Source organism: Dendropsophus ebraccatus, unplaced genomic scaffold, assembly GCF_027789765.1.
Source record: "Dendropsophus ebraccatus isolate aDenEbr1 unplaced genomic scaffold, aDenEbr1.pat pat_scaffold_1566_ctg1, whole genome shotgun sequence".
In the NCBI taxonomy this organism is placed as follows: Eukaryota; Metazoa; Chordata; class Amphibia; order Anura; family Hylidae; genus Dendropsophus; species Dendropsophus ebraccatus.
In genome coordinates, this window is record NW_027208988.1 from 4,449 (window position 1) to 29,837 (window position 25,389).

At 43.2% G+C, this 25,389-nt stretch overlaps 2 protein-coding genes and 1 long non-coding RNA gene across 3 annotated transcripts; 1 reads left to right on the forward strand and 2 right to left on the reverse strand.

The window, feature by feature from the left end:
- Window positions 1-2,905: 2,905 nt before the first annotated feature.
- Window positions 2,906-9,198, reverse strand: LOC138775331 (DNA-directed RNA polymerase III subunit RPC2-like). The gene is made up of 6 exons (XM_069955915.1): window positions 9,162-9,198; window positions 8,285-8,360; window positions 8,065-8,165; window positions 7,650-7,741; window positions 7,250-7,366; window positions 2,906-2,957 (listed from the first exon to the last, which is right to left on the reverse strand). The coding sequence occupies exons 1-5, from the start codon at window positions 9,173-9,175 to the stop codon at window positions 7,326-7,328; spliced, it is 324 nt and encodes a 107-aa protein (XP_069812016.1). The 5' UTR covers window positions 9,176-9,198; the 3' UTR covers window positions 2,906-2,957; window positions 7,250-7,325.
- A 6-nt stretch (window positions 9,199-9,204) lies between these two features.
- LOC138775332 (uncharacterized) lies at window positions 9,205-13,595 on the reverse strand. The gene is made up of 4 exons (XR_011360541.1): window positions 13,546-13,595; window positions 10,854-10,886; window positions 10,273-10,329; window positions 9,205-9,225 (listed from the first exon to the last, which is right to left on the reverse strand). It is a non-coding gene; the product is annotated as an uncharacterized lncRNA (long non-coding RNA).
- Window positions 13,596-13,992: 397 nt separating this feature from the next.
- LOC138775330 (inhibitor of nuclear factor kappa-B kinase-interacting protein-like) lies at window positions 13,993-24,985 on the forward strand. The gene is given in 6 exon segments (XM_069955914.1): window positions 13,993-14,168; window positions 14,352-14,538; window positions 14,541-14,574; window positions 18,153-18,270; window positions 23,555-24,173; window positions 24,176-24,985. Coding segments are annotated over 5 exon segments (1,122 nt in total). The 5' UTR covers window positions 13,993-14,168; window positions 14,352-14,375; the 3' UTR covers window positions 24,364-24,985.
- The last annotated feature ends 404 nt before the right edge of the window (window positions 24,986-25,389 follow it).

Here is a 25,389-nt window from a genome sequence, read left to right on the forward strand (position 1 = left end):
TTTTGGAAGCCAAAACCAGGAGCAGACTATAAACAGGGAACAGGTCATAAAGGAAAGACTGAGATTTCTCATGTTTTCAAATCCATTCCTGGCTTTAGCATCCAAAATCTGTCAGATAAATCTGTCTGTAAATGCACCATCAGGCTTACCTGAGCCATGATATGGGAAGCCCCTACCAGGATGTTGTCATCTAGACCACCTCTGTGTTTAATCCAGGCTCTTCTGTCACCCCTGGTTTCTCGGCAGATGTTTTTCTGGCCAGCCTTGTCTCTATGATGGCCATCTTTGTATTCTCCGTTCTACTCGTCTGTTTTTCAGGTGATTTATCTGTCCTGCTGAGTCCAGTCTCCAGGGCTTTTTGATCTACAGCAGGGCTTTTTTCATAGGCCATCCTTGTTAGTTTCCCTGGACTCTCCAGGAATTGCTCATATCTGACTTATTAACCTGCCCTGGCAGCACCACCTCAGTTACCTGCCTAGACTCATGGGTGTTCCATCACCCAGTCAGGACTGTTGCAAGTTGATAGTCAGTTTACTATTTCGTCTCTGGACTGATGAGTAGTATGGGATAACCAATTTCCTCTGCTGGTATCATTGGTCTGGACATGTCTTGTCACCATCTGGTTTGTCCAGTAGTCATCTCTCAGGCCCTTGGTTGTTACCAGGTTTCTACCAGACCCTCATTAACCCTCAGTGTTCTTCTCCCTCCTTATTTGTCACTGGGTACATTGACACAGTGGTTTTCACGCACTCCTGGTGGTTCCACCTGCTCCTGGCATGTGTGACCTGCTGCTTTGTCGTTCTTCCCCTTTCATCCGGTCATGTTCCCTACGACTCCAGACTCTGTCTGGGTCTGGCTTTCTGGATCCATAAGCCCCCCTTGTGGCTTGTCTCCTTTCTTCAGTGGTGCTATTTTATTTTTATTTTTACTGCAGTTCTCATCTGTTTCCTGTCCTTTGTCCAGTCGTGGCCTTCCCATCCTGGGAATGTTCTCTTCTTCATCTGACTGTAGTCATACATTCTTTGCCCACTTGGGGTGCATTTATGACTACCATTTCTTCCTCAGGGCGCTGTCTGCTCAGACTGTTGCGTCCCAGACAGCTGGAGCTCATCACTCACCCCAGTCCTGGGGACCTCATGGCCAATGCATCATTGGTTCTCTACTGCCTAGGCGATTCCGATCGCTTCCTGCTCCTGGCACCCCTTACTTGTAGGGTACTGGCTTTGCATCACCATTCTCTGCAGGTTGCAGTATGTTTGCCGATTGGTGTGTTTTGTCTTTGTCCCACCCAGAGCGAGAAAATGGGATTTTGTGAGTACTCACCGTAAAATCCTTTTCTCGTTGATGTTCATTGGGGAACACAGCTCCATCCCTGTATCTTTTTTTTTTTCTTTTTCTGGGCCTTGGACCATAACTGGAGAGGAGAACCATTAAATGTCTATCAGCCATTCTGTGTTCTAGATTTATCTTATCTCTTCTGTTGACTTCTCCTGGGGAGGGGTCAACACTTTTTTCTTTGCTTAGTGTCGCCTCCTAGTGGCACCAGCCTATACCCACTGTGTCTGTGTCCCCCAATGAACATCGACGAGAAAAGGATTTTACGGTGAGTACTCTCAAAATCCATTATATATTATATATATATACATACATACATACATGTACACAGCCCAGCATACCATTGTATATATACAGCCCAGCATACCATTGTATATATACAGCCCAGCATACCATTGTGTATATACAGCCCAGCATACCATTAGCTTTCTCTACTACCTGGCTGCACTGAGATTTTAAGGCTCTCAGAAATCACTACCCCTAAATCCTTCTCCTCTGAAGTCTTTGCCAACACAGAACTGCTGATATGATTACTCTGATAGAGGATTCCTCCTCCCTAAGTGCTGGATATGTACGTTGTACGGCATACACTGACTTATCACTTGGCACAATGACCTTCATGAACAGGCAGGACTGAACTATAAAGCACGAGAGAAATACAAGGCTTTCCAAACAGGATTTGGGTATTAGACATAGCTTTAAGATCATATACAGCCACCTTGCGACTTGGTATATATATTCAAATAAAGGTTAACACACATGTAGCATATAAACGCTGTGAATTTCCTCAGCAGATTGGGTCTATCATATATATGGATGAAATGGATGAAAAGGGGACAGTGAGTGGTACGTTTTTTTTTTTCTTTTTAACTAATCTGAATTTTTACTATTAAAGCAACGGGTAAAAGCAGCATATAAAGCAGGTTATACACATTAGATATCAGCCAACCTGCAGATTTTAGGGGTAACAGCCAACCATGTCCCGGGTGGCACCTCCTGACATCAAAATAGGGCACTGCCACTTCCTTTTGTTCTCAGGGATATAAACCACCTCCAGAAACGACTAAGCAGCAGCTCTCTCTAGTCTATTTGAAACGCATGCATGCTCATCATGCCAATCAAGCATGTGTATGGTGGAGTTATAGTTGTCAGCATTTTGTCGACCATTAGCCTATATGTAGGGCCAGAGGTCATGTGTTCACTTACCCTTCATTCTACATTATTAATGTTTTTCAATATAAGGAGACATTCAACTTATGAACATTTACAGCCCCTTGGATTATGATGTTGCAATATAACAGGGGTAGGGAACCTTCGCTCTCCAGCTATTGCAAAATTACAACTCCCATCATGCCCGGGCAGCCAAAGCTAAAGCTTTGGCTGTCAGGCATGGTGGAGTTGTAGTTTAGCAATAGCTGAAGAGCCAGCTTCCTTACCCCTAGTATATTACCATACATATAATAATCATGTAAAATTTCTTAGTTTTTATTAGATACGTATAAAGAAATGAACCACCTTGAATAATGGCGATGGGCATATCTTCCGACAATGTGTTGTGCTTCAGATAGCATCGCCCTTGTTTCATCACCAGGTTGGTTCTGCTTTTCTTCTCATGGGTAGAGCTGCACAAGACAGGCAAAAACATACAATGAAAAAGTGACCCCAACACATTTCAAAGTAACACCCTGAGCATAGTAGCCATGTTTATCTAAGCCTGGATAACCCCTTTAACCAATACACCGGTCTAACCATCAGAGCACTAACTGCAGTGGTCTCTCCTGCAATACCACAACTCCCACAGGGTGGCAGGGGCATTCCGGAGCTGAAGTTAGCAACAATAGGAGAACTACAAGGTTGAAGACCACAGATTCATAAAGAAACGTGTCCTCTTAAAACAATCGATACAAACAACAACCATTCTGCTCGTTCTGGATGTTTACCCATCTGGACACAGATCAGATTCTGCTTGCGGAGTAAATTTAAAAGGTATTTTGCCCATTTATTGATTTCCAATAACACAAGGTTTCCCCTTGGAAGAATGAGAATACCTTTAAAGCCTAAAAAAAAAAAAAAAAGGAGGATATACAGATGCCAAAAAATGTAAGACGCCCACATTAATTGATCGAGTATTCCCAGACCGATAATTTTCACAGCCGGATGTAAATACATAGTATCAGCTTTCTATGGACGGGCGAACCGTGTGTTTTCCGTCTCTGTTTAATGCATACACCAGGAAATGCTCCTGATGTATTAATAAAAGGGGGTTATTCAGGATCTGAAAAACCTAACCAATTTCTTCCAGAAACAGCGCCATTCCTGTCCTCAGTTTGTATGTGGTATTGCATCTCAGTTCTATTAAAGTGAACAGGTCTTACTCAAATATTTTCATATGTTATGTTAATTTGTATTATTACACTTTTCCTGCTTTTTCCCAACAGGTCACTTTATTTAGATCATTGGAACGTTGGGAATATATATGATCTCTGTAAATTTTCTTTAAGTACATGTATCATAACTTGTTATAGCAGAAAAATTTCAAAAAACTGAGGTCACTATGCATCAAATTGATTGTATCTATGAGCAAGGAACTGGTATTCCCTAATGCTTATTGTATATGCTTAACTGACCTTTTCAATAAAATAAGTTTGGAGAAAAAAAAGTGAACAGTGCCCTACCAGACACTACCTAAAAGGACATGGCCGCTCCTATTCTCGGTTGGGGTGTAGCTTTGCAGCTCAGTTCCATTGCAGTGAATGGAGCTGGATTGTAATACCACACAAAACCTGAGGATAGAAGCGGTGCTGTGGGACTGTGCTTTTTCTTAGCCCAAATAACCCTTTTAACTTTAACATGCAAGAACAGCACAGGTTACTAATGCCATAAACCTCTGACTTATAGGAACATGGCTGTGTGGATCAGTCACACTGCTGCAGATGACCTCATGGGTACAGCGGCAGTAGTCATAAGATCATTCTGGTAGCGAGGGCCTGTTCATCGGTTCCTTGTGTAGATAGGTCAGGCCTAGACATCATGGTTCGTCAGTAGCACATCTCCCTATGTAAGCAGGGAATATGCTGCTGACAATACTGGATGTGAACATGGTGACCAACAGAGCATTCAAGCTGCTCCTTACCCACCAAATAACTGAGCTGTCTAATGGTGCCTATACATCTTCAATACCACTAGGTCCCCCGTGCTCCCATACAGATACATGTTCGCCAAGGCTGAGCATTCATGTGTTCCCTATGGAAAGTAGGGGTAAGTAGCTATCCAACCCTTCTCTCCATGTCAGTGTAGAGCCGGGAGGCTCCCATACACCTTATAATTTTGTCCAAACCCTCTAGTGGGGGTTTTGGAAACTTCAACATTAAGGGTATGGGCACCTTAAAGTGTCACTGTCGTATTTTTTTTTCTTCTTCTGCAGAAACCAATAGTTCAGGCAATTTAAGAAACTTTGTATTTGGGTTATTAGGCAAATCTGCCATTATCTGCATTCAGAAAGACTTTCCCGGGTCCCTCCCCCTTCCCTCCTCTCTCTCATTCACTGCTCATTATGAGGAAATCTCGGTTCTTTTACAGCAGTTCGAGTCCTGTGTAACCTATGGAGAGGGGAGGGGGAGGAGGGAAATTAGTCGCAGCAGAGAACAAAGGATTACACAGTGGGGGCTAAAAGTGCGAAAACGGTATTCAGAGGTCAGAGCTGACTGTCAGAAGAGATAGCCTGTTGATGTAGCTGTAAATTAACTCTTTGTTGCCCTGTTTTGGTGCCTCATCTCCCTCCACCCCTCCCTTCTTCATAGGAGAACCATGAAGACAGGGGGGAGAGCTTCAAACTGCTTTCATGATAAAAATGCATTTTTTTCAGCTAATAAACCCAATCACAAAGTTTCTTAAAATCGCCTGTACTATTGGTTTCTGCAAAAAAAAAAAAAAAAAAAATTTAGCCGAGTGACACTTTAACCCCTAGACGACCCTGGAGGTACAGTTACACCATGGAAGTCTGTCACCAGACGACCCAGGGCGTAACTGTACGTCCTGGGTGTTTCCCCTACTATGAAGCTTCATAGGTGGTGGGGGCCGGCTGCAGTGAGAAGCCGGCACCTCACCGCTAATGACAGGCTGCAGTGATCGCGCTGCAGCGTGTCACTAACTCTATAAACAGCTGTGGCGTTAAAGTGTAAGTGACAGAGGGAGCCCCGATCGTTAAAATGGACCGTCGGAGGTCTATCTCTCACCTGCCTCCGTGCGGTCCGATCGGCGATCTGCTCACTGAGCCTGCACAGGCAGGCTCAATGAGCAGATCGCCGATAACACTGATCAATGCTATGCCTATGGCATAGCAATGATCAGTGTGTGTAATCAAATAGTGAGTGTAAAATCCCCCAAAGGGACTTCAAATGTGTAAAAAAAAGAAAAAAAAAAAAAAAAGGTAAAAATCACTAACACAGTACCCCAAAGCCCCTCCCCCAATAAATCCCCCCCTTTCCCATTATATAAATAAAACATAAAAATAAATAAACATAATATACTGTAGTGTGCGTAATTGTCCGATTAAAAAATAACAAACGTCATTGCGAACGGCGTAGACGAAAAGAGGGAAAAAAAGTGCGCGGATTACCGATTTTATGTTACATTATATATATGTAAAAAATTTATAAAAAGTGATCAAAACGTCCGATCTTCACAAATATGGTATTAATAAAAACTAGAGATCATGGTGAAAAAAAATGACACCCCATACAATACACCGTTATAAGCGTAACAATAGGCCTATTTATTAATAATTAATTGGAATTTTTTATATATATATATATATATAATATAATATTATATATATATATATAATATATATATATATATATAATATTATATATATATATATAATATTATATATATATATAATATTATATATATATATAATATTATATATATATATAATATTATATATATATATAATATTATATATATATATAATATTATATATATATATAATATTATATATATATATAATATTATATATATATATTATATAATATATATATAATATATATATATATATAATATATTATATATATTATATATATATATATATATATATATATATATATATATATTATATATACATACACACACACACACACACACTATTAGAGAATCTGTGTAAACCTGCATATGGTTGTGTTCGGACTGACCTATAGAGTAATAGTATCATGTTGCTTTTACCATATAGTGCATTACGTAGACACAGGAACCCCCAAACGTTACCATATTGCATTCTTTTTTACAATTTCCCCTATTTATATCTTCATGAATAATAACTTGGGGTTCCATCGTACATGTTATGGTAAAATTAAAGATCACATTACACAGTACAACTATTCCTGTAACAAACAAGCCATTACATGGCCCTGTAGATAGAAAACAAAGTGCTAGAGCTCTTAGAAGGGGAGGAGGGAAAAACGAAAACACTAAGATCAAAACTTGCCCGGTCCACTGGGTCATTTGGGCCTGGTCTCAAAGGGCTAAATGATCCTATCAACAAGTGACAATCAGCTTGTATACAGTCGACTGACAATCATATTGGACAGCTAGCTTACTGTGTATGCACAATGGATTCTCGTCAGAATATCTTTACTAGAGATGAGCGAATCTCAAGCACGCTCAGGTCCGTCCGAACCAGAGTGTGCAGGATTTGATTACCTGAAGAAGGCTGAAGAAGTTTGATGCAGCCCTAGCGAGTCCTGGAAGATGGGTATAAGGCCATAAGCTGTATCCATGTTTTCCTGGACTCTCTAGAGCGGCATCCAACTTCTTCAGCCACCGGTAATAATTGCTGCACGCTCGGGTTCGGACGGACCTGAACGTGCTCGACATTCGCTCATCTCTAGTCTTCGCACAAGTTCCTGAACCTTACCTTGTAACTGAGGCCCCCACGGCTCCCTTCCTGTCAGCTTCCACAATTATCCTGTTTTTGGAGAGCTGTTCCTGAATCAAGATGACTTTTCTTGTCCTTTCACAATGAAGTAACCACCTGTAAAAACCAAAAGGGATTAAAAATTTTTTTAATTCAAATAAAATTAAAAAGGACACCAGGTTCGTCTATTGAAACTTATTTTCAGACAATGGTTGAAAAAAAAAAAAAATTTAATTATTTTCGGCAAGCAAAAAAGGCATCTCATATTAAATTCTATTACGAACCAACAGTCCTAAGGGGATCGCACTTTATCACAGTCTATGGTGACCAGACACTGAAATAGAGGACACAACATATAAACCTGCTTGTTATAAGCTGTATGTATACTAATACTACACACCTGGATCCAGCGGGCATTCATTCAGTTTTGCAAATTCAGCTGGAGTCTTCCCCATGAGGACACAGTTGGAGCTCCGCAGCATGATCGGCATTCTGTAACAAGAGAAGGTCATTGGGGAAAGCCAGAGTCAAGTTATTCCTGGTACACATGATATAGATGGGTGTACACCAGGGATGGGGAACCTGCGGTCCTCCAGCTGTTGTAAAACCACAATTCCTATCATGCCTGGACAGTCAAAGCTGCTGCGAATTGTGGTTTTGCCATAGCTAGAGGGCCGCAGGTTCCCCATCCCTGTTGTAGAGCATGAGAGTCTTCTATCCATAGGGGGGGGGGAATTAAAGAGAAGCCCCCAAATATAAGGATTATAGACTGGTCAGAGCGGACCTCACGGCCACGCAGTACATTGTCCTGTTACCTGCCGATAGGTAAGGCGTTTCGGATGATCCTTTGGCTTCCCCTTGTGTATTCAATATCAACCGTGATCGGCGCAGAGTACGTCATATCTCGAAGACGACACTAATAAAAATAAATTGTAAAAAAATTTAAGAAAAACACCTCCTATAGACGTTCGCCCAGTCACCATCATAACATATCCCAGATGGATACTTGATAAGTCACTGCTAAAGCTCATATACCTCATGTGGAGATACAGGTCTGGTCACATTGAAGCTCTCTTCAACATCGGGAATCCCTACATATATATTGAGGTACCTGAAAAACAATTGAGAAAAAAAATTACCTTTAAACCGACCGCAAATAATTTTATATTTCAAGTGAAAGTCTGGCGGAATTTTCACTGAAGCGTACAGGGACCTTAAAGTGATATTGTCGCCCCCTTTCCACATACGGAGTTCCCAGCACCATTATTAAGCTTATATTGTTGACATTTCATATCTTATCGTATAAAGGATTTCTTGGTGGTCTCTCCCTTCAAAAAATGCATGTTATTGTGGGTGGACAGTGCCGTAGGGGGAGGCGGGGCTTATCGGCCCTGGAAACCCCATATATTTGCCCACATTGGCTCAGTAGGTCCCGCCCCCTCTGTGGCATCATTGTGTGTCTAGGCTCCGCCTCCTCAGCAGCCATTGGAATAGGGCGACCTATAGGCCAAGGTCTCACCCCCTCTAATGCGGCTGTCACAGAGAGGGCAGGGCTATGTCTCTAGGTCTGCCCATTCTGATGACGCTGTGAAGCATAGCATATGATGTCACAGAGGGGACAGGGCCTACAGTGTCACTGCCACCAACAATAACATGCATTTTTGAGAGGGAGAGACCACAATGAAATCCTTTATACAGTAAGATATAATATGTCCCCAATATAAGTGCTGAGAACTTATATGGAAAGGGGGGGGGGACAATATCACTTTAAGCCGCAGTGTTAATCCCTAGAGAGAAGAGTCTCTAATAAACCTGACTACAGAAGAGACCTTGTAGTCAGGATCCACCCATCTCATGTCTATGACCAGATCTGCATAATTCCAATGCCGACTGTGACACAGGCAGCACTTACTTTAAATACCACATTGGGTCGGCATCACTTGTCACCTTCTCATGGCTTTCATTATATTTTTAATCTGAAGAACAAAAAGGAATGTCAAAAGATTGCAATTAAGAAAAAAAAAATTTGACTTTGGATAGGCCATGTATTTTGCAATCCCTTTAAATGGGACACAACCATTGTTGTTCCCTTTTAAGCCACGGGTAGAGCATAGCATATAGTATTTATTTTTCTAAATGGGTGAGGGCCCTATAACACAGGATGATTATCATGCGAATTATCGTTATATTAAACGATAACCATAAGGGCAGGCAATGATCAAACGACCAACGAGAAATCGTTAATTGTCCGTTTGGTGCTGACACCAAAATCATCGCCAATGGTTCGCTGCAATTCCGTATTCGTTCGCTAATCGTTCAGTGTAATTCCACATTGTTCCTTCTTTTGCCGGGATCAGATGGAGTAAACGGCCTTATTAACGACTGAACGATTTCAGGTTAACGATAAACGATCTCGTTTGTGATAGTTTATCGTTAAACCGTTAGAGCAACGGTGTCAAATTCGTGGCCCCTCCGTTGCTGCAAAATTACAACTCCCATCATTCAAAAGCTTTAGGGTCTATTAGCCGAAGCAATTTTTAACGATTAACGACTACCGATAAATGATCGCAAATTAGACCGTTTACCGTTAACCTGAAATCGTTCACCATATTACACAGAACGATAGTGGTGAGTTATGTCGTACGTTACTATGATCGTTTACTCCATCTGATCCCAGCAAAAGGAGGAACGATGTGGAATTACACTGAACGATTAGTGAAACGAATGCGCAATTACAGCGAATGATTAACAATGATTTTAGGGCCTGATCTAAATCCACAACACACGAACGATTTCTCGATCGTTGCCTGCAATTACGCAGGACGATTGTCGTATAAATTCAAACTACATAACGATTTTCAACTGAAACGCGTCCTCCATGTATCTGCTTGAACCACTATAATAAAACAAGTATAATATATTCTGTGAGTGCCGGGATTCCTTCCTACCACGAGCACCACTGACTGGACAGAGTGCCGTCTATATGACAAGCTGGACGTCCTAATCCCTTCACCAGAACCTACCTCCACATTGATGAAATAGTTGAATGAATCTATGTGCTGCTTCACGAGGCCTTTCACCTGGCAAACACAAGAATGGGAAAATCACATAACCACAATGACACAAGACAAACCAACAACACACAGGTATAATACAGGCGTCTTCCCATGCCAAAGAAACAAGTCCTGGTCCGATGTGTTTCTGGGACTACATGCTGTGAGAGGGGAGAGGGAGGCGCATTTCAAGCACAGTACCTTAATCAGCAAGACATAACATAACATGCATCTACCTCCCTGGCTCCACTGTCCCCCACTCCACCTCCTGGTCTGAGTGGGAACCCAGGTCGTGACATGTCACGTAGCTGGGTCCTGCCTCAGCCGCTAACTGGCTGAGCAGGCCTGATACGTCACCACCCGGATACCCGCTCAGACCAGGAACCAGAGTGGAGGACAGCGGACCCCAGTGCTGGAGCCAGGGAGTTAAGTGCATGTTGTTATGCTCAGCAACCTCCTCCCCGATTCTTTTGGAAAAAAAAAAAATGCTGACACCAGACTTCCCATTAATGGCTCGCTAATAAATTATTGAAAAATAAAAAACCATTTACCTTTAGAAAAGCCGGCAGTAGTTTCCATTTTTCCTGCAAAAAAAAAAAAAAAGGAAGAATTTAAATAATAATAGTAGAAAAGCTAAAGCTCTGGCTGTCCAGGCATGATGCGAATTGTAGTTTTGCAGGAGGGCTGTGAGTTTAACCCCCCCCCCCCCCTGCTCTAGGGTAGTCAGAAGCTCTAGCCAAATCCCATATACTGTCCCTGTTGGTGGACGGATTCTACGTTAGCCCCTTTCATACAGTCGGTAGTGGTATAGAGGTTGTTAAAGCGACTCTGTACCCACAATCTGCCCCTCCAAACCGTTTGTACCGTCAGATAGCAGATTTTAATCCAAGATCTGTTCTGGGCTCCGTTCGGCAGGTGATGCAGTTATTGTCCTAAAAAACAACTTTTAAACTTGCAGCCCTGTGTCAAATTGGCGTGGCCTAGAGTGTGTATGCCCTAGGATTGCAATGTCTCTCTGTCCCTTCTCCCCACCCTCCTCATCACTAGGGACTAGGATTTTTCCTATTCATCACCAGTCTGAACACTGGACAGGTGTCTTAAACGATCCAGCCCATGTGCTGTGTTCACACAGGTGATGAATAGGAGAAATTGTTCTAGGGGCATGAAGTGATGAAGAGGGCGGGGAGGAGGGACGGAGGGTGTCGCAATCCTAGGACAAGGTCACACCAATTTGACACAGGGCTGCAAGTTTAAAAGTTGTTTTTAAGGACAATAACTGCATCACCTGCCGAACGGACCCAAGGACAGATCATGGATTAAAAGCAGCTATCCAAAGGTACAAGTGGGTTGGGGGGGGGGGGGGGGCAGATTGTGGGTACAGAGTCGCTTTAAAGTCTCACGTACAATCACTCTATTTTGTTTAATAAAAAATAAAAGTTACGCTCAACATTCAGCTAAACACTCCTGCTCCTCATTTTAGCAGCTGGCAGGGTCTCAGCGCCCCATCAAAATGTCTGCCAAATCTCTTCTACGCGTCAGAAGATTTTAAAATGCTGAAAAAATATCCCCTCATCCACAGGACAGGTGATAAATACCTGACTGACTGTTAAGATGGGCATAGACCTTCAATAACTGGCGGCCGAACGATCCAGCCATCAGTTATCTCCCCAGTCCTCCCATACACAGGAACATTCAGTACGACAGAGCAATCCTGTGTTTCTTTTTTGGGGGGAGGGTTAAGCCGTAGTCATACAGCTCTTACTGCGGCTCATCTCACCAGAACAAAGGGGTCAGGCAGCAATTTTCCATTATCTGTCGGGGTACAGTTGGAAGAGCCGCATGTACTGAGAGTATAAGGTGTATGGCAACCTTTAGAACCCCTGCCATGTGGGTGCATACAGTCAGTACCCTATCATGGTGTTGCATACAGCAGGCACCCTGTCACCCAGGGCATAGATACCTAGCAAACTGTCAATGGGGATGCATTCAGCTGCGGCTGCACTGTTATGAGGGTGAATATAGGTGGCACACTGTTATGGGGCTCATAGGGCTGGCACATTATAAGAGAGCAGTCAGCTGGTGCCCTGTCATTTTGTTCCGTATTCCATCTCCCCCCCCCCCCCCTTCCTCCAATTAAACCATCTTTTCTGAAGGATTTGGCTGGCACACCATCATGGTACACTATTTAAAGGGAATCTGTCAGCACCTGAGCCCTACCCGAGGAGCTGACAGTGTGCTGTAGCTGACAGTCTCCTAGTGAGCATGGTACCTTTTGGTAATTTGTCCGTGGGGTGTAATTAAGAGTCAAAGAGGAGTTGACACACCTCCCCACTGCTTCCTCCTCCCTCTTCTTCATGAATAATCAATGCTGCCGGCCTCCTGCTCGCTCAGCTGTCACTCAGTGTCTCTGCCTACAGGGGACTGATATGCAATCAGCCACACTGTGTAGGAGCCATGGTCTAGGGACTTTAAGTTTTTTCCTGGGTTCAATTCCCCTGATGGAAATTTAAAAAATTTAAACTAATTTTGACCCAATTGGGAAATCTTTGCATGATACAATGATGGGGGAAAAAAAACCGAATGACTATTTAATTTCCATCAGGGGAATCGAACACATTAAAAAGAAAAGTTATTAGTCTCTAGACAGGTAAACCATGGCTTCAACATAGTGTGGCTGATAGCAGATCAGTCATCTGCAGGCAGTTTATGTTTGAAATAAACACTCAGAAACACTGGCTGACAGCTAGGTGATAAAAAGAGGCCGGGCGGGTTGTATCGATTATTCGTGAAGAGGGAAGAGGAAGCCGTGGGAAGTGTGCCAGAATGCAGCACAAAAGTTGGGCCACAAACTCCTCTTTGACTCTTCCTTAGGCTCAGTTCACACTGAGTAAAACTCAGCGTAATTCCCGCTGTGCTCAGTGTGCTGCTGTAAGTGAATGAGAGGGCGCGCGCAGCATCTCTGCAGCATCTCAGATAGAGCGGTGACAGAATCCCTTTAAGAGGCAAATATGGCTGGCACGCTATCATGGGGATACATAATGGTGGCGCACTTGTGCACTTTGACAGAAGAAACATTTAGCTGGAGCACACTGTGATCCTTTAGATTAATCACAAGGCACCATGATTGCAGGTGATATATATATATATACATATATATAAACACTATCTAAGAGTTACTATATACAAAAGATGGTGTTGGAGTGAAGAGACAAGCTCTGCTCTTCCTGCACTGCCGGCTCTCACCTCCACAGTATCCACAGGCGCTATGAGCTGCTCCTGGGTGAGAGTCCCAAAACTCCTCAGCCAGCACATCCATGCCTGCCTCCCCTGCAGCCCAGACACATGGGAAGAGATCAAGGGTGCAGCAGGTAAATCCTCCCCGCCGGCTCAGGCGACTGTCAACAAACGTTCCGCCTTGGCCCCGCCCACTGACAACGCCGCGGCGTCCATCTTTGTTGAGGGCAAATTTCACAACGCACATTCGCCAATAAAACAACGTACACAAAATAACATTTGTATTATTACAAACATATAGTAAACATGTATTATACACCGTATACATACTGATTGAGTGTTTATCATGTCACAATTTTAACTATAGACTGTATACCAATATAAATGTTATATTTATTGAGTTACTATATATGCCGGCATTAGACCATGTATTCTTAATGAGAAGAGACACTTTATGGAAGAAAATGATATACTTGGCGCGTATTTAGATGAAAACGCAAAGAAAGGAAGTTTGGTCGTCGTGTGCTTCCCGTAGCTGCTTCATCCCAGCTTCAGCTGCTTTAGGGGATTGTGTGAGGATCAGCCTGGCTGCCACATAGACAGGGAGGGATTCCAACAGGAGAAGCTGGGAGGTGACTAGGTCTCCATACTGCCATTCACTGTATCATAGCAATAAAGTTTTATTTTTTTTTCCTTACCTACATTCACTTGAAAAACTTTTACAAACTTTGTGATTAACTTTGTAGCAGTTCTGGCAGCCCCTCTGTTATGTGTCAGTGATGATGTTGTAGCCTCCTAATACTTTATGTATATAGTTATCTGCTGGAGAAGCTTCCATCATGTCTGCTGAGGTGAAGCAGAGGAAGAAGGGAGGATCCCCATCTACTAAAGATGGAGGAGGATCAGGACAGCGGCCGCAGGAGGAGAAGCAGAAGAAGATCCCCGATCGCTCTTCGGTCCCTGGCACTGGATCCTCCTATCTTGACTTCCGGACGGTGCTGTGTACCTATGCCTGGCGGTCTGTGTGGCATTGACATGGTGAGTGTGGCGTATATATAATAATACACGTAATCATTGGGATCTGTAACCGCAGTGAATACAGAACTACAATTACCAGCATGCATTTAAAGTTAGGGAACATTGACCAATGGCAGTGCTGTTGTAAAACTACAATTACCAGCATACCCTGATATCCATTGGAGCCCACACAGGTCTGTAGTACAGAGACGGAGCCATTCCAGGATGTATTCTTTGTAGAAGTGTATGTATTTCTATGCCAGAATTTTCTATTCCACATCACGGTCTTTGTCTTGAGAAATTGTGTTGATTTTCAATGCAGATTTCATTCATTACATTGCAATGTGTTAAAACGAATGGACCACTAGGTACATATCTTTGTTTTTTTTACGGGAACAGACCGGCGCCCACGTGGGAATGCCGGTGGCGCAGTCCTTTTAATGAACCCCGGCCGGTTCCTACGTACAGCGCTGGTCTATTCCCGTGCACCGGCCCGGCATGAAGCACTCATCGGCCCCAGTGTGACAATCTCCCCTCTGACGCGGCTCTATTGATTGTAATGGAGCCGCATCACAGAGGGGAGGGGAGATCGTCACACTGGGGGCTCTACTTATATATCCCCATGTCCCCCCCCCCAGCACGCGTAACAGTCACAGGCTCACTGACAGCTGCCGGGACTCATTTTCTCTCAGGTTCTGGTGTTGTCATGACCTGGGAGAAAGTACCTGACCTGGCTCATGGATTGCCCGCTCAGCCACTCAGTGACTGCAGTGGTGTGCTGCCCAAGTCACTCACTGACTGGCTGAGCGGGCAATCTATCAGCTGGGTAGTGACATTGCTGGACCAGGAGATTCAGGAGGCTGGAGGTTTCTGTGAATGGTAAGGCAGCGCTGCGGGGCACTGGGACAGGTAAGTAAGGCCTCCCTATTATGTTCCCTCCCCGCAGGCGATTTTTCATGTTGGCCGGACTTCTTTAAATTTCAGAACAAATGGCAGGGATAATATATATATATATATATATATATATATATATATATATATATATATATATATATATATTTATATTTAGATGAATTGGTTGAAGACAGCATCAGATTCGCATATACAGAAAAAAGTGCAACGTTTCAGCTCATGTCCTGAGCCTTTCTCAAGCATAAAACAGGGTTGTATACAGATCAATTTATATGCCCCTCCACCAATCATGACAAACACACAATTAAAAGTATCCAATGGGGAACAGGGGAATAGGCGGTGCGTTTCACATTAGCATAATTAGCATTATATTCCTCAATATTATAACCGGACAACATAGCAATTGTATATAATATATCAAGAGTCTATCCAAACCCTTCAGTGTATTCCATCCTGTCCTCCGATCCTCTCGGCTACAGACTCCACTCCTTCACGATCAAGGTGTCGATCACGGCATTCAACTTGTAAACACACCATCGGAGACTGCGCATGGTATGCTCTGTGATTGGGGAATAGTGCTGACGTCATACATGACATGTCCGATTTTCCATTCAATAAACACTGGCCATCCATCAACATTCAGCTGCGTGAGAGACCTCCCACACATACTGATACCGCCGGGGATCTCCTATAATAATATTGATCTGTATACAACCCTGTTTTATGCTTGAGAAAGGCTCAGGACATGAGCTGAAACGTTGCACTTTTTTCTGTATATGCGGACAGGCACAATAACGTTCCGATTTTAATCTGATGCTATCTTCAACCAATCCATATCTGTTTTATGGACCTCGGGAGGGCTGTGCATCTGAATAGTGTTAGCGCTGACCTACCTCTAGTACTTGAGATATATATATATATATATATATATATATATATATATATATATATATATATATATTTTGTCTGGGTAATGGTGTAAAAACAAAAGAGAAGTGATACTCGCCTACCCTAATCTCCCGCAGCTCCTACTCCAACAGCCCCCAGTCCTTGCTCGTCACTGCTTCTTCCTGGTTCCAGTGACGTCTAGACCTCGCAGGGGCTGCCAATCACTGCCAAACACCTCTGTGGTCAGTGATTGGGTGAGCAGGTAAGTTCCTGCCAGAACAATGTGTCATTGTAACTAGGAAGATGCCAGGGGATCCAGCTGTGTCACTTCCTTTTTTTTTTTTTTTTTTCTTTCTTTCTTTCTTTCTTTACACCCACCCAGGCCAAGACAAACACACTCTGGGCCAACCCCTTTAAACATAAGGTTATCTGACTGTATATCATCCTGTATCACTTAAAGGGGTTATCCAGCGCTACAAAAACATGGCACTTTTCACCCTGCTGTTGTCTCCAGTTCAGGTGCGGTTTGTAATTAATCTGCATTTACTTCAATGTGGGACTGAGTTTCAAAATCCCACCCAATCTGGAGACAACAGTAGGGGGAAAGTGGCCATGTTTTTGTAGCGCTGGATAACTCCTTAAGGTCCTTTTAGACTAAAATATTTGTTGGGTGCGAGGGGTGCAAAAGCGAGCCGATCAGTGATATCAGAGTACTTGTTTGCAGGGATTTTACGTGGCACGACAAATTGAGCTGCATGAACAATCCTTGTATTGCTTATTTGAATCTGAACCTTTTCTTACACAAAACAGACATTAGTGCTAAATTTTTCCACCATGCCATCACTGGGAAAAGCATTGTTTGCTGCTCATTAAAAGGGTTAGCAAGTGCTACAAAAAAAACATGCTTTCTTCCAGAGACAGCACCACTCTTGTCTCCAGTTCAGGTGTGGTTTGCAATTAAGCCCCATTCACTTCAATGGAACTGAGTTATGGTGCGTTTACACAGGCAGATTTATCTGACAGATTTTTGAAGCCAAAGACAGGAACAGACCATAAACAGGGAACGGGTCATAAAGGAAAGACTGAGATTTCTCCTTTTTTCAAATCCATTCCTGGCTTTGGCTTTCAAAATCTGTCAGATAAATCTGTCTGTGTAAACGCACCATTACAGAACCTGCACCCAAACTGGAGACAAGAGCGGTGCTGTCTCTGGAAGAAAGCGACCATGTTTTTGTCGCGCTGGACAACCCCTTTAAAATCGATGGATTGTCTGTATAATGCAGGACAGGACAGGTCCTCCAAAGCAAGAGACGCTCTTTGTAACCCCCCTCGTGAAGAAATGAGGATCCCTTCTATTGAAAAAGTTTTCCTAGCGACAGCAAATTGTAGGCCCCAAATGTCCTCCATAACAGCGCCTTCCTGTCCATGGGCTGGATCCAGTATTGCAGCCTGGGGCCGAGCTTCAGTATAAGGGCTGTATTACACAAGCGTCAGTCTGCCGTCGGCCGCACATTGACCTGACCTAGGTCTGGCTCAGTTGCCCCTAGCAACCAATCCGATTACACCTTTCATTCCTCACAGAAAATGGAAGTGGAATCTGATTGGTTTCTAGGGGCAACTGAGCCAGTCTCACTGTACACCATATTTGATAAATCTCCCCCATTGTCTTTATTACACGGAGCGATGATCTGTATCATTCATGAGATTATCGCTCCGTGTAATGGGGCCCTAAGACATGATGGATAAAACCAGTTGCTCACTGTAGTAATAATGAATTAATATTTATTTCCATCCTTCAGGATTGTGTTTCAGCAGTCTCAGAACTTCACCCTCCTGGAGCAGAAGTATGAGTCCCTGCAGTCTCGCTCATCAGCCCTACAAGAGCTGGAGGAAAAAATGGGGCAGATATTTGGAAAGGTAATTTCATGATTTCTTCCGGTGGTTTGGGTATAAGGGTTTAAAGAGGTATAAGCTGTTCTGTAGATCACAGGTGTCAAAGTCACAGTCCAACAGCTGTTGCTACAAGTAGCGGATTATAATAGGTCCATTTGGGCAGTAAACCAGGGCCCTGAGCTCCTGAGGGGCCCATGGCCCCCAAAACAGACTTGTGTTCAGTCATGATTTGCATAAAAATCGCTGCTTTTTTCCGCAATTTTGCACAAATCAGGGTAAAACTGCAGCCAGGAGACAATGCAGTAACATTTGAGAATATATTGAAGGACCTTATCATGTGACAATGATGTCACCACAGCAGGGCCGATTCTGGCTTTCCCGCCGCCTGAGGCAAACCTCAGGTGGCCGCCCCCTCACTGGCCGCCCCCCCCCCCGCGCATGTCCGTAACAACCCGAATACGGCCGCCAACACCGCCATCCGCCACCCCCCCTGTCGACAACACTCACCCCCCGCCGTCCCGATCGCCTCCCCGAACGCCTGAACGCGACCTCTGCTGACCCCTGGCACTCACCACAGCCTGGAGGAAGATGAGAGCTGCTGGGTGACGTCACTGGAGCCCGGCGGGACATGGGGGACATCCGTGAGTGTGGCGGCTACACAGCAGCTGCGGGACATGTGAGCGGCTGCGGGGCTGCTGTCAATTTAGTTAAGTGAAACTTAACTAAAATGACAGCAGGGGGAACATTTTGCCGCCCCCTGCAGGACCGCAGAATCTGCCGCCTGAGGCGGAATGCTCATTCCGCCTCATGGCAGAAGCGGGCCTGCACCACAGGTCCTTTACAGGCTGCATTATGGAGGAAAAAGACGTAAGTTATTGGCGCCATAGTTACAGTGGGGGGGGGGCAAGCTTGGTGAACAGCCCAGGGCCCATAGTAAAGCTAATCCGCCCCTGATTGCTATAATTCCCATCGTGGCTGGACAGCCAAAGCCACAGCCCAGGATGAATGTATGATAGAGGGGGCCCCGCCCCTGGGAGCTCCACCAGTCACTACAGCGGGGGTGGGGGGGGATCTGAGGCCGCTGCCCCTTCTCATTAGAATATAATGCAGAGAAGAGAAGGTGCCTAATAGTGACAGCAAAATCTCGCTCTCTGACTGTCTTACTGTTTCTGTTTCTTCTTGTTGTCTTTCTAGCGTTCTCTTTTTCCTGTTCTTTCTCTTTCCCCGCTCGCTTTTTTTTTTCTTTTACTTCTTTTTTTTCTCCTTCTTTGTCTTTCTCCCATTCTCTTTTTTTTCTTTCTTTCTTTCTCTTTTTCTCCCACTCCTCTCTTCCTTCTTTTTCTTTTACCTTATTCACTTTTTTTACTCTTCCTTCCTTCCTTCCGTCGTCTTTCATTTCTTTCTCCCTCTCTCTCTAATGCTCTCTCTTACCCTTTCATTCTCTTTTCCTCCCTTACTCTCTCTCTCTTTTTTCTTTGTTTCTTCCTTCCGTCTTTCTTTTTGTTTCTTTTCCTTTCTTCCTTGCTCCCTCTAAAAGTGTATTCCACTAAAACATAACTTTTGATATGTTGCTGCCCATGGTGAGACTAACAATTCCTTCCAAACTTGTTATTATCTATTCAGTCTTCTTCCCCCAGTTCTAAACAACTGCTTTCTGCTGAAGACACAAAAATCTGTGAGTAAGCTCTTCCCCTCCTCCCTTCTGAGACAGTTGATGTAAACAAGTACCTGACTGGCTTATTTACAACTTCTTTGCCTCTTTGTAATGCCAGGAGGGTTAATCTGAGGTCAAGTTGTTGATGAACTTGATTAATGAATATGATTAATTAATGTGATTAATCCTTCCGGCACTGCAAAGTTGCAGATAGGGACTTGATTACATCAGCTGTCTCAGAAGGGGAGGGAGGAGGGGAGACAGAGAGAGAAAAGCTCATGCACAGATTTTTGTGTCTTCTGCAGAAAGCAGCAGCTCAGAACTGGGTGAAGGAGACTGAATAGATAATAAGTATGGAAGGAATTGTTAGTCTCACCATGGGCAGCAACATATCAAAAGTTATGTCTGAATGGAAGAAATACGGTCCTGGAGAAATCTTGAGCATGATCTTCCTCCCTCTCCCCCTACCCAGAAAACAGCTGCAGTTACTTTTCTAAAATGTTTTTATGTTTTCTTTTTGCTTTGATGTATTTTCTTATAGTTTTGTCTCTAATTCTACGTGTCATAGTGTTTTCTATCTGCTGGCCTCACTGGTCAGATATAGGAAATAAAACGGGTCAGTGTATATAAGGAGCTTACCTGGATCATCCTTTTTTTCCTCTCTCCTTACTTACTCTTTATAGATTATCTTGTGGTAATGCTGGAACCATCTGTCCGAGAGAATTATTTTCATTCGCCATCAGTTTCTTTACGTAATGTTTCCCGCTTTATTACTGTACCTCCCGCTCGCCGCCTGACCACAGCTTGCTTAGTTATGTAAAGACAATCTTACCCTGGCGTAACCAACAGACTTAAAGGGGTTATCCAGGCCTAGAAAAAACATGGCCACTTTCCTCCAGTAACAGCACCATTCTTGTCCTCCGTTTGGATGTGGGATTTGCAGCTCAGTTTATTTGAAGTGAATGGAGCTGAATTGTAATACCACACACAACTTGAGGGGTGGAGCTGTTTTTGCAAGAAAGTAGCCGTGCTTTTTATAAGCCTGGCTTAGGGCCTATTCCACCGGACGATTATCGTTCGCATAATCGTTGACCATAAACGATTCAAAACGACCACTATTACGGAACACCTGAAATCGTTCGCCCATTTACATGGAAAGATGATCGTTACTTATGATCGTTCTTCCGGTCGTCTTGTCGTCGCTATTGTGTTCATCACTACTGCGAACGACCGGACGACTTCTTATTCAATGCGAACGATTTGTGAACGAGCAACGATAAAAATAGATCCAGGTCTTATTAAACGGTCAACGATTTCTCGTTTGGTCGTTAGTTGTTAATTGCTATTCAAACGAACGATTATCGTTTAGATTCGAACGATTTAACGATAATCTGAACGATAATCGTCCGGTGGAATAGGGCCCTTACTCGTACGCCGGTCATAAATTGGGCCCCGCCCCAGACATTTTGAAATCTGAATTTCCTGAGAGAAGATAAAAAGGTCCTATAAGATGAAGCGATTTTCAAGGATTAACGATCGCGTTGTTTGTTAGTGAACAAAAGCGAAATGACAGCAAACGAATGAGGAATTACAGCGAACGAATGTGGACTTACAGTGAACGATGAACAATGATTTTAGGGTCAGATCTAGATCAACGATTAACGACACACGAACGATTTTTCGATTGTTGCCTGCAATTACACAGGACGATTATCGTTTAAATTCGAACGATATAACGATTTTCTATGATTTGTCCCGTGTAATAGGGCCCTAAGAAAAGGATCGGGCAAAATCGAGACATGACTTTCATCCAGTGTGTTCTGTCACTTTAGTGGTGTGTCTAGTTCCAGTTTATCGGGCAGCAGCGCAGACCCCATACTGTACAGGATCGGTACCTAACCTGGCCGGTCGGGATCTTCATTACTTCACATAGTCACATTGTATTTCTGCCTGGTGACAAAGAATAATGATTCATTAATTGTAATTACGGTAAATCAGTGTCAGCGCGTTCCGGGCATCTCCTGCACTTCACATTGTGTCAAATGGAAAGACTGTGTCCTAGTTCTTCACCCGGAGACACAATTACGGGATTACATTCTTCATGAATCTTACATGAGGCTTTGATTAGGTTTCAAGGGTTGTGACGTCTCGCAGGCGAAGCTTCTGTGACTCCTGCAATATGTATAGTCGGGCGTTCTTGATGACAACAACGTTTCCTAGATGTGCAATCACAATAGACAGAAAGGAGGGTTTCCTATTATTAAATAGGTGCGACAGATTCACTGACGTGGGAGGAAAACAAATAACTTCTTTATTGTAGTAAAAGTTTTCCATATATATCTTGTGCCAATATTTCTCACCATTTTCACAATATGCCAGTGAGTGAATGGAACCATGGTATACATTAAGTTGCTGTAAATTTGCTGTATAAAAAAAAAATAAAAATAAAATATAAGGTTATAGCTCATTAATTAACAGACCCTCATGGGCGTGGCTTCTAAAACTGGTGTCATATACCTTCTCTGCAGTGGCCGCTACAGGAGAATTTTGGTATTGCACAACAAATAATTGTGCATCTACGTGGCAGGCTCAAGTGTGCTGAAGCGTTGTCTGTGATCTGAACTGCCAAATAAATGGGCATGCATCAGAGGATCCCCCATTATGACATCCATATGCTTTAAAAACCATAAAGGCAATCAGTCACTAGGTTTATGTCACTTTAAATGAAAGCAGCATAAACAAGTAACAGAAATGCTGAACATATTGGTGTTACATCATTCTGTTTAGCCGTTCTCCTAATATGCAGGAGAATAGGATTCTTGTCACACCCCTCCCCCTGCCCTCCAGCTACTGATTGACAGTTGACTGCCTATACACAGCATGGAAAGATAACTGCCAACAAACAGCTGGTGTGCAGAGTTTTCTGCTTCTCATGAATATCCAGGACTACTGGGCTCATGCACATAATGGAGAGGACTACTTATTGTCCATGTTATTCAGGAGGAGATCTCTGGATCAGCTGCACAGAACAATATAAGTGATACATCATTCTGTTGAGCTTCTCTGTCACTACTTTATCCTACCCTTAGATAGGACACCATAAACCTACTGACAGAGTCTCTTTAAGGGCGGGCGGCATCCTATCAGGTGACCTTACACTAGAAAGGCCATATGCATACAAAATAACCTCAGGGATAGGTGTTGCCTCTTGAGCCAACCTTTTTACTTATATGGACAAGGTAACTGGTCATTTTAGCCCTACTACAATGGGGTGAAATTTAACACATCACAGGGCCAAAAATCCTGCCCTTAACTGGTGTCTGTAATTCTTACCTATCAGTGGGACCTCTTTTACTGAAATCTACTGCATGCCAACACAGTTCTACAAAGACACGTCACTTGGTTCCATAACACTCTTAATAATTGTGAATCCTTATTGTTTGCTGCATCAGTCAATGTATTACGTCTTCATCTTCTACCCCCCCCCCCCCTTGAAGAAAGTCTATTAGTTCAGCATAGGGGTCCTTGATACTAGTGCAAGCCGACTGTGCAGTGTTACTATGAAGGAAATCTCGTATGATCGATCTTTTTGTTTATGAATTTCTTTCATACCGTACATTGTGTTACACTAAGCACATGGACCTTTTCTTGCAGCTCGGGTCTACCGATGAGGTCCTAGCAGAAGCAACGTCATCGTCTTCTCTAGTAAGCAACCTACAGCAGCAGTTGACTAACCTCCATGATGATATTGACCTCATCCAAGTCCGCGAGCGATCGCTCTCTGAAAAGATGCAGATGATCAACCTGAGATTTCAGAATGTCACCGATTCATGGAAGAAGAGTCTCGATCAGATGAACCTTGAAAGCGACTCCGTCAGGAGCGAAGCCAGGGCTTTCCATAACCAGGTGATTAAGAAGATCAACTCTGCCGACCAAACGCTCAAGCAGCTCTCGGAAAAACTTAAAGAGTTTGAATCTGGGACTGTTCGAAATTTTAGAACGGTGAAAACTCAGGAAGATGATGACCTACAGCGGATATCTGAGGTTCTCGAGTGGGATGATAACGCCATCAAGGAGATGGAAAAGGAGCAGAATGATTTGGCCAATATGAACGAAGAGGTACGAAAGAACATGGCCGAGTTCCAGCCTAAACTGACTGAATGCGTCGAGCACTTGCCAACGATTGAGAGCGCCGTAGGTAGCCTTCTGAAGGTGTCCAAAGAGATGCAGGAGATGGACAAAAAGGTTAATACGTTGACTGAGCAGGTGTTCAATACGAGGACAACTTGCTGAAAATCATCACCGAGACTTTGGAGATCCAGCATGCTCTGGAGAGGATGCAGTACGACAACAGTATCCTAAAACTGCAAAACGACGTATCGGCCTTAAAGGAAAAGGCAAATAGTTGGTCAAAAGTCGATGAACAGTCTCTTACAGAAGAAAAAGAGCCAGATGAGAGTTAAGATTATGGGGCAGAATGTTTGTTTGTTTGTTTTTTTAATCCTATTCTTTTGGGCACTATAGACACGCATCTATCTCGCAGTCATTGCTGAGATTTCCTGACAATCCATGGACCCAGTGAGTAGACACCCATCTACAAGACAGGGATACATTCATTTTCTTTGAAGCTTCTTATTCTTCTCCATTGCTTTGATATGATGTTCAGTTCTACCGACAAGTCTCCATTTTGGAAGCCAAGTACAGACTACTCCCACCATCAATGGAAAAGTAGTACACATGCATACCTAGTGCTACATCATGTTCCCAGAATATGGAGGGTCCAGGTGCTCATACACTTGTCCCCAAACCTATGGATAGGTTGGGTGCAGAGCAATTTCTTAAAAGATCTTTCTTTCTAGAGCTCTAATTCCCCTAATTGATCAAATTCTGGCTAATGGCAGCCACCATTAGGGGGAGCTCTTGAGCTTACGATACACTGTTCTCTTATAGTGTAAAAGTAATCATAGAAGACCTATTTAGAAACTCACTTTTGTAAACTTATCCTACCAATTGATCAATCATTTGAGTTTTTGATGGATTTTTAGAATTTTTTTATTTTTGTTAAAGATGTTCTCACCTTTTTGAACAAGGCCTAGTTAATTGAAAAGGTCTCTTTAAAAAATAGGCTGATCAGTTATAACTCTGTTGATCAGCTGTTTTTTGCAGGAAAATCAAGCAGTAAGTGTTCAGTTTCCCTGCAGCACAACCACAGGACAAATGAGGTATTACACATTTCCCATTCAAATCAATAGACTTTTTGCATAATGCAGGTCAAGATAAGTCCTCCAGGATGGGAGACACTCTTGTAGAGATGATCCTGAACAATGGACCCCCTCTCGTTTAATAACTTTGAATTCTCTAGTAGGATTTATGAAGATGGACTGCTGCCTTTAATCATGTTATATGGCACATGTTATATCATTCAGTATACTATATCTAGGGTTATTTTTTATAAAAAATGTATTACAATTTCTATATTTAAATAATTA